Below are 15,025 nucleotides of genomic sequence, written 5' to 3' on the forward strand. Positions count from 1 at the left end.
GGCATGCATCCCACTAAGAGTCGAAGAGACAGCCCAGGCATGGAGTGAGATATGCAGACAGCCGGGCACTCTCTTGAGGGAGGGGGAGATGGCAGACGCCCTGGGCATGGAGATAGCTGTGTGTGAGCACTGTTGGAGAGAGCAGGCGTCATTGGGAGGGAGAGAATTAAATCGCTCACGGAGGATGGGAGAAGGGATGGAGTTTATGATGTTTGGACAGAAAGGGAGAGCGAGCTGAAGAGAGCAGCCGGCCAGCTGGCCTGGAGTCGAGCCCTGTATAGTGAGTCTAGGCAGGGACAAAACTAAGCATTGCATGAAATGAGTAATGGGGGTACGGCATTCTGAAAATAAAGAGAGCAGGAAAGTTCGGTCTCAAAAAGTGAAAGCGGGGGAGGGGTAGGGTGAAGCCTGCGGCGCCTTACGTAGAAAGAAAAGAGCCCATGTCCACATTAAACAAATACATGCCGATTATCCCGTCGGTGCCTGTCTTAAAAACCTGAATGCATCCCGACCGCTTGAGCCTATATTGGACATTCCTGCGCTGCCCCCCTGGGGTCACAGAATTCTAAATCAAATAAAGATGTTGTCGGTTGCTGCCCGCTATCCTAGAGGACGAGAGGACAGCACCACAGCACAGAGGGACGAGGGAGAGGTGGGGAGGGACAAGTAAGCACTCCATAAGGAAAGAGGGATACGAAGGGCTAGAGTTGGAGAGAAATGAGGGAGAAAGAGCGAGGGAGAGATAAAAAGTGAGGAGGGGGTGAGGGGGGATACGAAGGGAGAACGGAAAGAAAACCAGGAAAGTAAATAGGCTGAAGTTCAGAAACATTTGTTACATGGAGTCAGTTGCCAGCAAGTGAGTGCAGACAGGGAAACTGAATTAAATATAAAACAAGCAGCAATATCGAGAGGTGGTGGGGGCAGGGTTAAGGGGTAGGGAGAGACGGCACAGGCTGGGCAGGCTGCGATGGGCTGGTGGGAGGAGAAATGCGAGTGAGTCACGGCCTGGCGGCCGTGAAAAGTGAAGTGAATAATTAGGGGAGGAGAAATGCCAGAGGCCGGCCGAGCGCACGCTAGGGGAGCCTTTGAAGTCATGGGGAGGGAAGCCTGTGGGAGGCTGATGCAGGGGGGAGTAGAAATGCGAGTCACGGCCTGCGGCCGTTAAAAGTGAAGTGAATAATTAGGGGAGGGAGGCTGATGCCTTTCATGTGGGGAAATGCGCGTGCTTGTGGTCACGTGATTCACGTGAACTGTTGAAAATCCGCTTTGGGGAGCCTTTTAAGAGCCCAGTGGTTTAGTGGCATTAGACTCGCATATTCATTCCTGCGGAATGGAATAGGCGAGACCTAAAAACTGGATCTGATGGACAGGCTTGTACTTTTTGTCTATCCTGGGGGAGAGCATGCGAGCACGAACAGGATCTTTGAATATATCGTCTGCATGCCTTTGAGTACATTGAGAGTGTACGTGGACCTTTGTAAGCTTTGAGCCCGAAGGTTTCGGCTCGGTGCCCGAATTTAGTCAACTCGATCCTGAGCCGGAAGGCTTTGGTGCATGTTTCGGTGCCAAGTCAGAAGGCGAGTGTTGGAAACCTCTTTTCGGCGGGACCGGAACCTTTTGCTTGGGCTGAATAGGTATTTGGGGCAAGAGGTGTTCAGTACTCACGTTATGTTGACCTTGCAGCATGTGTTCTTCCATGTCAGAGTACGATACCGAAATAGATACAGGTCGTACGCATCGTAATCTCCGAAGACAGTATTTGAATGGAGTCCGTTCCTTCGACTGAGAGGTGGCCGACGTGGTGAGGCCCAATGGCCTTCCACGAGTTTTCCGATTTAAATATGAGTTTTGTGGGGGCGTGGCTAGCAGCCGATGATGGCGGCAGCATAAGGGACAGGCTCCGTAGTTAAGGCGGCCTCTCCGACGATCCGGCAAGCGATCCGGCACAATCTTACATCCCTGCAGGAGGGAACCAGAGCCCAGGACCGGGCGGAGCAAACGGCGGTGAGCGGTGTCTAAATCCGAAGTCTGGAAACCGACGGCCGTTGCAGCTGCAGACAGGCCCACTGGGACTAAGCAGACCGGGGACTGTCCTGACGGCCGTGCCCGACAGGAAGTGGGGATACTCCGGGGGACCCTCGCCGGAAGTGCCCCTGCTCATCGAGGGAGTGCGGAGATCCGGAGAGTGCCCCAATCAATACCCCTCGGATCGCCACTGGAGAAACGGAAACGGTGTCTACTCTCCTCTCCCTTCACCCCGGTGGCCGCGTCAGGCGCAGCGGCCCGGTGAGAGGGAAGATTGCGGACTGTGGAAGGGAGCCGCCATTTCGCACAGTGTGGGTCGCTGCTCGCCAGGCGCGAATTGAAAACTGACCGAGAGCTCTGGCCCAGGCGTTGTGAGACGCGGTGATTGCGGAGGGTGAACACTCTTACACGGGCCGGACGACTGGGTGTACACCGGAAGGGCGCAGGATTCATCAAGCCCTCCAAGATAAAGGGCTCGGTGGACGTGACTGATAGCCGCTCACATCCTACTTCGACCTCCACCGGTGGGGCCAACAACTCAGACCGCGTGGCGCTGGGGAGACAGACACCCCCCCCGAATATACCACCAACCGGCGGGACCTTCGATCAAATATACGGAACTGGGATTTGGAGGTAACAGGGGGACATGTGACACGCCTCAGGCACTGGTCCCGCGCGGCGACGTAGGGGGGAACTATTGCCACAGCAACACACCGAGATCTACCACTCGAGGAGCAGCGCGCCCTGATTCGCCCAGCGGGTGGATCCACCCGCCCGTTGCCTACACACGTCCTTTGAAACCGAGGCGGCGACGGCTCGTTTGGCACCCCCTGCACGGTGCCGCACGCGGACGACCCCATACAAGTCAATTCAGGCCCTGCGCTGGAACTGGTCGGCGGCGCGCTTCCTGCTGAGAAAAGCTGGGTACATTCACCACTGTAGAACGGATCTCAGCCTATAGACCACGCCTGGCGCAAAAGAGACTTTGCGGATCTGCAGACCTTGGCTCGCTGACCCCCCTGGACGGTGGTGAAGTGCCCTGCCTGACCACGAACTCAGGCGACGACCTCAACACACAATAACGATAGCAGGAGGAGGCGATCCTCTGGGTCAGGAGTACCTGAAGACCGCGAAGACCGCAGGCATGGCGGGGAGGGGACAAAAGTCTGGCACCACGCAGACCCGAATAGACCGCTACGCTTGCGACAAACCAACCACCTCCCCGATCGTGGGGACGGGGACAACCGGAAAAACCACGGAAGCATCAGGGGGCAAGAAGGCGACGCTGGACGATGTGATGCAGGCCTTGGCACATTTACAAACTACAGTGGGCTCGATTTCCACCGATGTAACCCTGCTCAGGGCAGACTTCCATAAAATGACGGAGAAGGTAAACGCCATGGAAGTGGTAACAAAATCCCTGGTGGAGGACGTGTCTGACCTTCAGCAGGCGGTGGAAAAGTTGGCGACAGACAACAAGGTTCTGCGTGAAATACTCGACGAGCGGGAAGGGCGCTCTAGACGGAATAACATCCGCATTATTGGCGTGCCGGAGTCGGAAGGCACGAGAGCCATGGACTTGTACGTTGAAAACCTGATTACGAAGGAACTTAAACCAAAGGGACTGTCCGCCTTCTTTTCTGTGGAGAGGGCGCACCGCGTGCCAGGTGGCCAACCTAAACCGGGGGCGACCCCACGACCAATTGTTGCCCGACTGTTCAATTTCCGGGACCGGGATGCCATCCTGCAGGCAGCACGGTCCCCCCCCCTATTAGACTACAGAACACCACTGTGGCTTTCTTCCCAGACTACACGGCGGATGTCGCACACAGGAGAAGAACCTTCTTCGAAGTAAAGAAAGAACTTAGGGCAAGAGAACTCCCATATTCAATGCTCTTCCCGGCTAGGTTGCGGGTTGTTGCAGACAATAGAACATGGTTCTTCGAACCCCGGAATCCGCGCGAGAATGGCTGGAGGGATGGCGAACGGACACACACCCTCGGAGATCTAACCGGCACCAGAAAGGTCGTCCGGCCACTGGACACTGGGCGCTGGACATCCGGGGAAGAGACTGAGGGGCCGCTGACTTCGGAGCGTCCTTTACCCCAGCGCGCAAGTAAACTGTTGTGGGAATGGGGCATGCACTCTGCTAAGTTGGGGGGGGCGGGCAGTTTTGAGTCCGTATAGCAGGGGGGCAGGGAGGGGGGCGTTTCAGGGAAGGGGAAGGGTTCATGTTCGGGATCAGTTGGTCCTAAAGGTTCAAGGCTTGACTCACAATCACACTATGTATTACGGCACTATCAACACACAACGTCACAAGACTCGCGTACAGGCACACGACAGTAGGCATGCTGGCGATATGCCTGCTTTGCTCCTTAACAGACACAATGCCCAATGCACGAGGAGATGGGCTAGCCCCCACATCAGTACTTCCCACGGGATACAGGAGGGAATGAATCCGGGGACACTACTTGGGCCCCATGACAAGCCACCGCCATGGCCAGGATAGATAGCCTCGCCCCGATAACCCCGCTACAAATCATGTCATGGAACGTTAGGGGACTGGGCGATAAGATCAAAAGGGGCCTGGTTAACCAAGGAATTAAGAGGTTGGGTCCTGCCCTGGTTCTGGTACAGGAGACACACTTAGTGGGTGCGGCCACACGGGCGATGGATAGAAGGGGTTACCGCATGATTGCACACGCGGAATTCACCTCGGGATCCCGCGGTACTGGCATACTGCTACGAAAATCCTCCCAATACATTGTGAAGTCCACCAAGACAGACGATCAGGGCCGCTTCGCGGCGGTTCATGGCCAGTGGGAAGGCAGGCCATTGAATGTGGTGTCGGTCTACATCCCGCCGGCGCTGCATGCCGTGGCGCTGCCAGACCTCGGCAAGTTCCTCTTGAGTCTCCCTGACGGGGACTTAATCATTGGGGGAGACTTTAACACAATACTGCATAACACTCTTGATCGATTCCCGATACGAACGTACACAGAAGGTCCCAGTAAGCTTCATAGTTTTCTGGAAGCGCAAGGGTTGGTGGATGTGTGGCGCCTGTTACACCCCGAACAACAGCAATACACCTATTACTCGGCTACACACAATAGCCTCTCACGGATAGATTACTTCCTCACATTAGGAAACGGTCTTCTTACCATAGACGAAGCACAGATACAACCGAGGGGTATTTCGGATCATTCACCGATTACTTTGATCGTGTCTAGTTTAGGGAAAACGCGCAAGAGGATCTATCCAATCTTTCCAGGGTATCTTAGGATTCCATCTATTAGTACGGAACTAAAGAAAGCTACCCGATATTATTTTGAAGAAAATCGGTCTTCGGTACAATCGCCTTCCATACTATGGGAGGCTTATAAAACAGTGTTCAGAGGGCAAGCCATTGAAGCGATCACGCACCACAAGAGAACGCAAGGGAGGGAAGCTTCAGAACTGGAATTAGATTTAGAAAGGGCCAACACTGCCCATATGGCGGATCCATCGGATGACACACTACACTCACTACAATTGCATCAGCGTCGCCTCGACGACCACCTGAGGCAATTAACCTTGGCGGATATTGCAGCCACCAAACACAGGGTGTACGATATTGGGGACAAAGCTAGCAAACTCTTGGCATGGCTCGATAGAAAACAGGGGGGTAACAGGAATATATTGCAAATTACAGACTCACATGGGACAGTGCATACCAGGCCGGAAGACATTGTTGACGTGTTGGCCGATTACTTTTCTGAGGTATACACCCCCGCGGTACTTGTGACCGAAGAAGAGGCTCGGGAGGCTCTTAATCATGTATCCATACCAACGCTGACGGAGGAGGCGGCAAAAGACCTTGATGCCGCTCTGACAACTGACGAAATTCAGTTGGCTATTAATGCGCTCCACTCAGGCAAGGCTCTAGGCCCAAATGGGGTGCCCATTGAATGGTTTAAAACGATGTCGGAATCCCTGAGTGCCCCCCTTCTTCAGATGTTCGAGGAGAGTAGAGGGAAGGGTACATTGCCCCCAGACCAGCGGATGGCGACCATAGTGGCCATTCCAAAACCGGGTAAACTGCCTAACGAATGTAAGTCATATAGGCCTATCTCACTCCTGAACCCTGAAGCGAAAATTCTAGCGAAATAGTTGGCAAACAGACTCATGCCGTGCTTAACCCAGCTGATCCACCCGGACCAATCTGGATTTATGCCGCACAGAAGCACGGCATTGAATCTTCGTAGAGTGCAGGGAGTATTGGCGAGAACCCCACTGTTGAAAGAACCGGCTGCAATACTGTCCTTAGATGCCAAAATGGCGTTCGATATGGTGGATTGGAACTACCTATTCGCAGTACTCACCCGCATGGGATTTGGGCGCACCTTTATCGCATGGATCAGATTATTGTACAAAGACCCAGTGGCAAGAGTAGTGGCAAATGGACACATATCGCGTGATATACGTTTGGCGCGAGGAACTAGACAGGGTTGCCCGCTCTCACCCCTCCTTTTCGCGTTGGTCCTAGAGCGGCTGGCAGTTACTATTCGAAAGACGCCACAATTGAAAGGGATTAAATGGGATGATAGTTGGGAAGACAGGGTGTCCTTGTACGCGGACGACATGTTGATTTACCTCACAGACCTGGGAAGTAGTCTCCCGAACCTCCTCACATTATGCAACTCACATGGGCGGCTGTCCGGCTACACTATCAATTGGTCGAAATCGACACTTTACGAGCTTAGGGGACCGATCCCGGCCCTTCCGGAGTCTTGCCCTCTGGAAATGGCTGGCACTTCCTTTAAATACCTAGGAATACATATTACCCGAGAGGCCACAGACTTCATTACTCTTAATCTACAACCCCCTCTCGTACGGCTGCGCAATGACGTACAACACTGGAAGGAGCTTCCATTGACATTGCTAGGCAGAGCAGCATTATTTAAAATGATGGCACTGCCGCGCTTTTTATACATACTTGAAAACACTCCAACGCTCATACCCACCAGCTTCTTTCAGAGGGTGACAGCGCTGATGTCGAGTCTATTATGGGGGAATCGCCCGGCCCAAATAGCCCACGTGAAGCTCAACAGGAGCTGGTTCGATGGCGGGATTGCACTGCCTAACGTGCAACTGTACTACTGGGCGGCCCAACTCAAGGTTATAAATCAATGGATGCATGCCCCACAGGACGACCCGGCATTTCAGGCGGACAGAGCACAACTAGGCACTCACACCCTACTGGCGCCTCTGTATCACAAGGGTGCTGCGGCGAAATTGATAGGACCCACTAAGCATACCGTACAGCTATGGTACAAGGCGCACACAAAACTACGCTGGGAAGGGATCATTACGAAACTCACTCCACTGTGGGACTCCAAAGCACTGGGGCACTTGAGGCATACTAAGGGCTTTACCCAGTGGGACAACATCGGGATCTCAACAGTGGGAGACATGTGGTCCAGAGAGGGGGTGATTCCATTTACGTCCCTTCAGGAACAATACGAATTAGGGGACAATGAACTGTTTAGATACATTCAAATTAGGCATGCCCTCCAGGCAGTGATCCCTCAGAACACCACACCACCAGAGTCTTCCCCGCTTGAAGACCACCTGCTCACAGACTTTATGCAAGAGGGAGCAACATCATTAACTTACCGCAAGCTACTTAATAACATGCCTGACCCCCTGGGGAAACTAAAAGAGAAATGGGTGGAGGATGTCGGCGATTTCGACGACTCTGAATGGAATGCTGCTATTGCCTCCCCACGTGAAGCTGGCATATCGGCTAGGTTCCGCCTGGTACAGTTAAAAATCCTGCATAGGATATACTACACGAGAACTACTCTACATAAATTACTGAGGGCGGATCACCCGTATTGTCTAAGGGGATGCGGCGAGGAAGGTACTTTCATACACACACTCTGGAGCTGCACTAGCATCGTGTGTTATTGGCAGCGGGTGCTCCGCACCATCGCACAAACACTTGACACCTCATTAACACTAGACCCACGTGTGTGCTTGCTCAATGTCTGGGGGCCTACTGATTTAACATTTTACGGTAGGTTGTGGGTCACGATAGGCCTCATGACAGCTAAACGGGATATTGCACAAAAATGGGGGACGGCCGAGCTCCCCACCTTGGCACAATGGAGTAGAAATATGGACATGCTCATGCTCACAGAGAGGGCGGTATACAAAACAAGAGCCAGTCCGCGTAAATGGAATGGAATTTGGCAATCCTGGAACACATACAGAGGGGACATTTGCGACCCTTTGCCGGAGGATGATATTGACAGTTCAGAGGATGAGGAAGAAATTGAGTGACGGCCGAGGGCTATAGCAGAGGGCATGCACAATGGGTACAAACCTTGTCTGATGCAATAGGAGCAGACGGGGGGCGGTAGGGAGGGGGGTGTAGCTTTCTTTGGCTTGTGGGCATGACATACATCAGGGTAGCGTTGAGGTTGAACTGCAAGGTGTGAGTTCTGTGAGTTATAACTGAGTCACGTGTTGAGTTGTTTATTAGTTGTACATAAAACACAAAATGCAAGTTTTCATTACGCACATGTCTAACATATCCATAGGGATCCAACAACATACCTGACCATTAATATAAAGAAAACCTGAGTAGGGCAGAATGCATATTTGAAGACCATGCATGTGACACCTTTTAAGCCGGCCTCAGGGTTGTAGGCACAAATGCGAACAGTTGTTGGTATTGATTATCTATATTCTTGCGACAATAAAAGAAATTAAAAAAAAATATATATGAGTTTTGTCAACTAATATGATATGCGGAGAAGTGGGATATGTGTACGAAAACAATATTATCGAGACTGGAGTGGATTGCGCACCAAGGGGAACAAAAAGTAAGTTTCAAACCGGAGCACATCAATACACTTCCGAACCCGATGGTGGAAAAAATCAATCTAACAATTGAATCGATGCACATGCGCACTATCACCAAAAGGAAGAGTCACCTACCTCGTGACTGGAAAGACTTCTTTGAAGAAAAACAAATTGCAAACATTCGGACCCAACACTAGATGGCAGGAGTGTGCAAAGCATGTGATCTACAGCTCACATGCCTCGAACTAAAAGTTCTTTTAAGCAGGACATTGCATGTAATTACATCTTTAGTCAGAGATGCCAGTGGATGGACTTGTGCATGAACATCCACATGTATATGTTATATGAGTTAAACGTTGCTGTACTTGAATATATGGATGGCAATGTGTTTTAATAATTAATGCAATTTGTGATATTGGATATTGCACAGTTTAGCATTGTATGGGTGAAAACCTGTTTGATTTGGAAAGATGTATGTGGCGGGGTGGAAGTTAAAGTGAGTGAAGACAGTGGTATTGAGCTATGGCTAAGGTTAGACCTTAACGTGTGAATTTCATTATTTTAAGACTCAGCCATTACTACATCCCATCAGCCTGAACACTCTCGCACATGCTCTCTCTCTCTCACATGTCCACGAACAGATATCAGTAAAAGAGCTGAATATTTATCAGTGCGGTTACCATTCAATCTATCTAGCAACATTGATATTCATGATGAAGACGAGCCAAGGGACCTTCCTTGGCTTGAGGGAGACAACATGTTAATAGCTCTCACTCCCGAAAATATCCCTGCTCCTGGAAGACAATTTCCGAGTGCACTTCTGGTCCTCTCCCACCTGGAGGAAAGCAACGCTTGAAGACAAGCCTTCTCCGTTATTGCATTCAGGATATGGACCAGCATCAACACTGACTGCTCAGACCCTCCTGCATTTCAGGAAGAAGCTAAACACAAATCATTTTGTAAAGAGAATTATCACATAACACACAAGAACTTATATGCAGTCTGCTTACCCCACACAACTATCATTCCCTGGGTTAATTTCCATGCTCAACACTCCTTCCCAGCTATATGAGTGTTGTTTGATCTCTATATTTTTAAAGTACTGAACATGCAGATTCAAATCTTGGTTGTCTCCTGAAACAATTTACACTCCATAAAATGGAATGGGGATATAGAAAAAGGCCATAGCTCTGAATGTTCAGTTACAAAGTGTGATCTAAGTCCAACATTTATAATCTACAAATAAAGTTATGTATAATCCTAATTTGACAGAGACAGGTATGGCCTTGAAGTGATAAGAAATGTGTCAGAGTAACTGGACTTTACTTGATGTTTTCGATATGCTACCCCCACACTGGTATACTTAGTTTAGATTATTATCTAACAAAAACTACATCATCATGTAGAAAAACATACATTAACTAGTGAAAGGGATGAGGAAACAGATGATCAATTAATGCTCACGACATGCTCTCTGCTGTGTTGCTAGCTATAGTGAACAACAGACTTCTATCTTTTTTCAAGAATATGAAAACAATTCCTTATGAAACAAAACCAGTCGTTTCACATCTAAACATATACAGTTAAGTGTACGCATTGCCCTTTTCCAAATACCAGATTTAAATTAATTAGTACAACACAGACCAGACAACAAACTGAATTATATTGTGGCACCTAAAAGCTATACCCAATTCGCTGATACTCAGCTTATCAAGCTTGGAAAATCTGAGGCAGAATTAATCTTTCATAATTTGAACTAGTGCCGTTAAGTTCAGGAAGGCTACAAGGCTTTATGGCAGTGGGACACCACCTGTCAAGCGGAGGCTTACTCTTCACAATTCATTATGAGCAGGCAAGTTAATCCAACAAGTTCACTTGAAGAACACGAACACTACTATTACTCATACTGCTAGAATGTGCACATAATCGAATTGAACACTATTCTAGGTTGGCATAAATCTCTGCAGCACATATACTAACCAAGTAAATGATCTTACAAAGCAATACCCCTTCTGAGTAACTTGCGGTCTGGTTCCCCATCCCTAAATAGGCACCAGCAAAACACACCGACATCATCAGACCTACCTTGCTCCCATTTAGAATCCAGTCACTTCCATCTTTTTTTGCATTTGTGCGAACTCCTTGCAAATCACTGGGATGCGTAACAAAATAGGAAGAAAATGATATATTTAAAACAAAATACGAAGAAAATTATATATTCAAAAGACAACATATCACTCATTTTCAGCAAACACATGCCAAATCCCATTGACTTCAACCCCACTAACCAGCCACCAAATCAGTACAATTACCCACCAAAACCTCATTTATGGTCTACCTGGAAAGCCTTGTTCATGATGCCATTATTTTAAACCCACAGACACCATTACTTTATTGCTTTCTCTCCACTAGTAGGACTACACAAGAAGCACACCATTACTTATTTATGTTTATGGCATTATTATAGGGCCTTCTAATCAAGACTTAATAAGGACAAATGGGTTGGCAAAAGTCAAGAGTTCAATAACATTATTATGTTCTTCTTACAAAGGTACCACGTGTGGATATCACATGTTAATCAGGAAGGACAAGTCTCTTTATCTGTTCCTGTGACTGTTTCCTACGAAATAGTTGGTTCTGTGACTGGGGTAGTTCTACTTCCCCACTCACTCTGAAAACTAACAGACAGACAGCCCTAACAGGGCTGGACCTGAGGCAGTCCCAGAGGAGGACACTAAAGCACGGTGCTCTGGGTTGTCTGGTCCTCCAACGCATTTATATGGACTGGAACTTGGTGGCAACCGCTATATGGATGCCACAAGGCAATAGTAGTCTGGCAACATGTGATACTCACACAAGAGCCACCAAGCCTGGGTAGGTTTGCACATGGACAGTTATCTACCTCCTTCTAGACTGGATGTTGTTTCACTGAGGCTCTGCATGAAGGCATAGCCATGAGCTAGAAAGTCTAAGACTGAGAATCATGGCAGGCCAGGCATTAAGATAAGTCACCTTCATTAGTGGTGAGGGAAGATAGTCGTCCTTCTAATGAGCCACAGGTGCACAAATTATTTCCCATGATTGTAGAACTCTTTCCTATAGGGCAGGGAAGGTGTTCCATTAAAACAGCCACTCAAACTAATGAACGCTTAGGGAACTCAGTATGGTAATTAGGAAGAGAAGCCCACCTTTGAGAAGATATAAGAGCTTACTATGATGGAATCCCAGAGTGAACAATTATATGTGAAGGCAATTCATGTTTTTCGGAGAGGCCCTATAAAGGCCTAACCACATTCCCAAAAGGACCACTTCTTTTTTACCTCATGATGGTGCAACCAGTGCGCCCAATGTAGCTCAAAATCTAACTGCCACTTAATTGAGCTACAGGCTGTGGTCATTTGAAGTTGGGAGGAAAATAATTCCTGGACTGCACAATGAATGGAGGTGACACTAAACTGTTGGAATTGTGCTTTAAAAATTCAAGAAGTGCAAGAGATACTGCACACTGTAGGAAAATGCCCATTTTAGGTCGAGTCTAGGCAGCGCGCTTGCGCCGTCTTAGAAACATGCTGTATTCACTGTATGGGCTTTGGGCACACCCCTCACTTTTAATTGTTTCCCTGTAGTGCCCCTGGTATAATCTTGCTTTTTTTTATTGTCCCTTTGTTGTCTTCGTCCTCTTTTGGCTCTTTGTTTCCGCCCTGGAGACTGACCATGTTACATGGATCAGTTCACTTGTGACCATTTAGGTAGGTTTGGAGCACTACTTTTTTTTTGTTTTGACTCAGCTCGCGGTGCCGCCCCCAACCACCTCCCGTCCGTCGCTGCGTTTCCTGCTAGAGTCGGATTCCAGGCATCTCCCTCGTGTGCTTTTAGCTCTGGATGTTCTGCATTTCCATCTAAGCACGCTCAGTCAGCTGATGGCATTTTAGTTCCAGAACGGTAGCTACTGCGCCTCCTCATCTACCCAGCAAGGCTTTCCCGCGGTCATGTATTTGGGATATATATATATATAAATATATATATCTATAGGGTGTTGAGCCTCCCGCACGGAGGGACGCGTTCCGTATTTTTACATACTGCCAAAAACCCACAAGAATGTGTCACCTCCCCCCGGGAGACCCATCGTCTCGGGGTTGGGTTCACTTCTTGAGCCCCTTTCAAAATATTGTGACTATTTTTTGAGACCTATCATTGAGTCTACTAGCACTTATTTAAAAGACACGAAAAGTCTCCTCTCCTTGCTCAGGACGATCACCTTACCTGATGAGCCTTGTTTCCTTGTCACGATGGATATCGAGACCATCCAGGTGGTGAAGGAAGCACTGGACAGAGCTCCCTGGGACTTCAATACAACTCGTGATTTTATAGTAGACTGTGCCACCCATGCCCTGAAATGCAATTATTTCGAACATGAAGGAAAGATCTACCTGCAAGCTACAGGGACATCCATGGGCAGCACTTTTGCCCGTTCGGTGGCGGGCCTTTACGTGTTTAATTTTGAATCCAACCACATCCTGAGTGCTGCGAACCCATATGGCATGAACATCATCTTATGGCAACGCTATATAGACGATGTGCTCATGATTTGGCAGGGCGAGGAGACAATGTTATTCAATTTCTTCACTTGGGTTAACACGTGCGATAACCACCTAAGATTTACGCATGAGCATGCCCGTGATAAAATAACATTTTTGGATGTCAGCATAAGTAGGATTGGCAATCAGCTTGAGACCAAGACCTTTTACAAGCCGACTGCCAAGAACAATTTGCTGACCTTCACCAGCTACCATCCCCGGGCCCTACGGGAGAATCTCCCGTATGGGCAGTATCTTAGGATACGCCGGAATTGCAGCAACCTCTCGGACTACAAGCAGCAGGCCAATGAACTGACTACCAAACTGACAAGCAGAGGGTACCCCAAGGGCATAATAGACAAGAGTCAAAAGAGGGCTAGAAACCAACAAAGGGATGTGCTGTTGGATGACAACCCCAAAATAGGAAGTGATGAGATCCCTTTGACATGCGTAACAACCTTTAATTCACTGTCAAATGCAGTAAGTAAATGCATCACAAAAAACTGGAGAATCATCACCAGCAATAAGACAAATTGGAAGAAGCCCCTTTTCTCTTATAAAAGAGCCTCCAGTCTTAAAGACTCTTCAGTCCATACACGACCAAGGTAGGTGGTAACAAGTAACCATGTACAGAGTGTTCTTAATGCCTGGGGGTTTCCTCCAGTTACAGGACACTATCCGTGTGGTAATTGCAACGTTTGCCACCTCACTTCCAACACAAAATTCCTGGACCTGACGGATGGCACACGTTGGGAGCAACGTAGCCATACAAATTAAAATACCGCTAACGTCGTGTACCTGGTAACCTGCAGATGTAGTCTACAGTATATAGGGATGACATCTAGACGCATAAAAACCAGGATATGCGAACATCGTAGTAACATACGTTGTAAAAAAGCAACAACTAAATTGACAACGCATTTTTTACAACACACCTAATGACCTGCGATGGACAGTATTGGAGCATTTGGAGAGCGGGTTGGAAGCTAGGTTGTTCGAGAAAGAACAACGTTGGGTCTACCGTCTCGGTACCAACAAAACCGGTTTGAATGATGACATACCATGGGGCAGTGTGCTAAGACGATAACTGATCCTTTAATTAGTGACTTAAACTGTGTTACCTCATGTACTCTGTGGCTTTCACATTTCATTAGATCACACTTTTGTCCCTGTAGTCTCTCCTGCCGCTATTTGTCACGTTGGATCCCATCTGTTCAGGTTGGTGTCCTGTGTTACACTACCCCCATAGTCGAGGGCTCACGCTATTTGCGTGGTGTATTGAGATCGGGCGCCAGTGTGAGGAACGTCCTCTGATTCTGCTACCAGACCACGGGAGTTCATTTCCTACCTCCCCGTGTGCATTGTAATACAAACTCATGGGTCACGATTATAATAATTAATTTTCTGTGTAAAAGAAATCGTGACCGAGTCAATACCGTGATTCGAACCCCTGTACCGAATCCCTCTTTTGTAATACTGCCACTTTAAGGTCTTCGGCTGAACGGCAGCGAGGTGACGTCACACCACCCACGTGACCGGCCTCGACTAATCGAAATAATATACAATAAAAGCCC

At 48.7% G+C, this 15,025-nt stretch overlaps 1 protein-coding gene across 1 annotated transcript in view; it reads right to left on the minus strand.

Annotated features, from left to right (window-relative positions):
• Positions 1 to 15,025, minus strand: part of ACADL (acyl-CoA dehydrogenase long chain) — a 563,007-nt gene that overhangs the window by 384,703 nt on the left and 163,279 nt on the right. Inside the window, exon 5 of the mRNA XM_078680576.1 lies at positions 10,960 to 11,026. Coding sequence (XP_078536702.1) covers positions 10,960 to 11,026 — 67 coding nt within the window. The remainder of the gene's footprint in view (positions 1 to 10,959; positions 11,027 to 15,025) is intronic.

This window comes from Lissotriton helveticus, chromosome 3_1 (assembly GCF_964261635.1).
Source record: "Lissotriton helveticus chromosome 3_1, aLisHel1.1, whole genome shotgun sequence".
In the NCBI taxonomy this organism is placed as follows: Eukaryota; Metazoa; Chordata; class Amphibia; order Caudata; family Salamandridae; genus Lissotriton; species Lissotriton helveticus.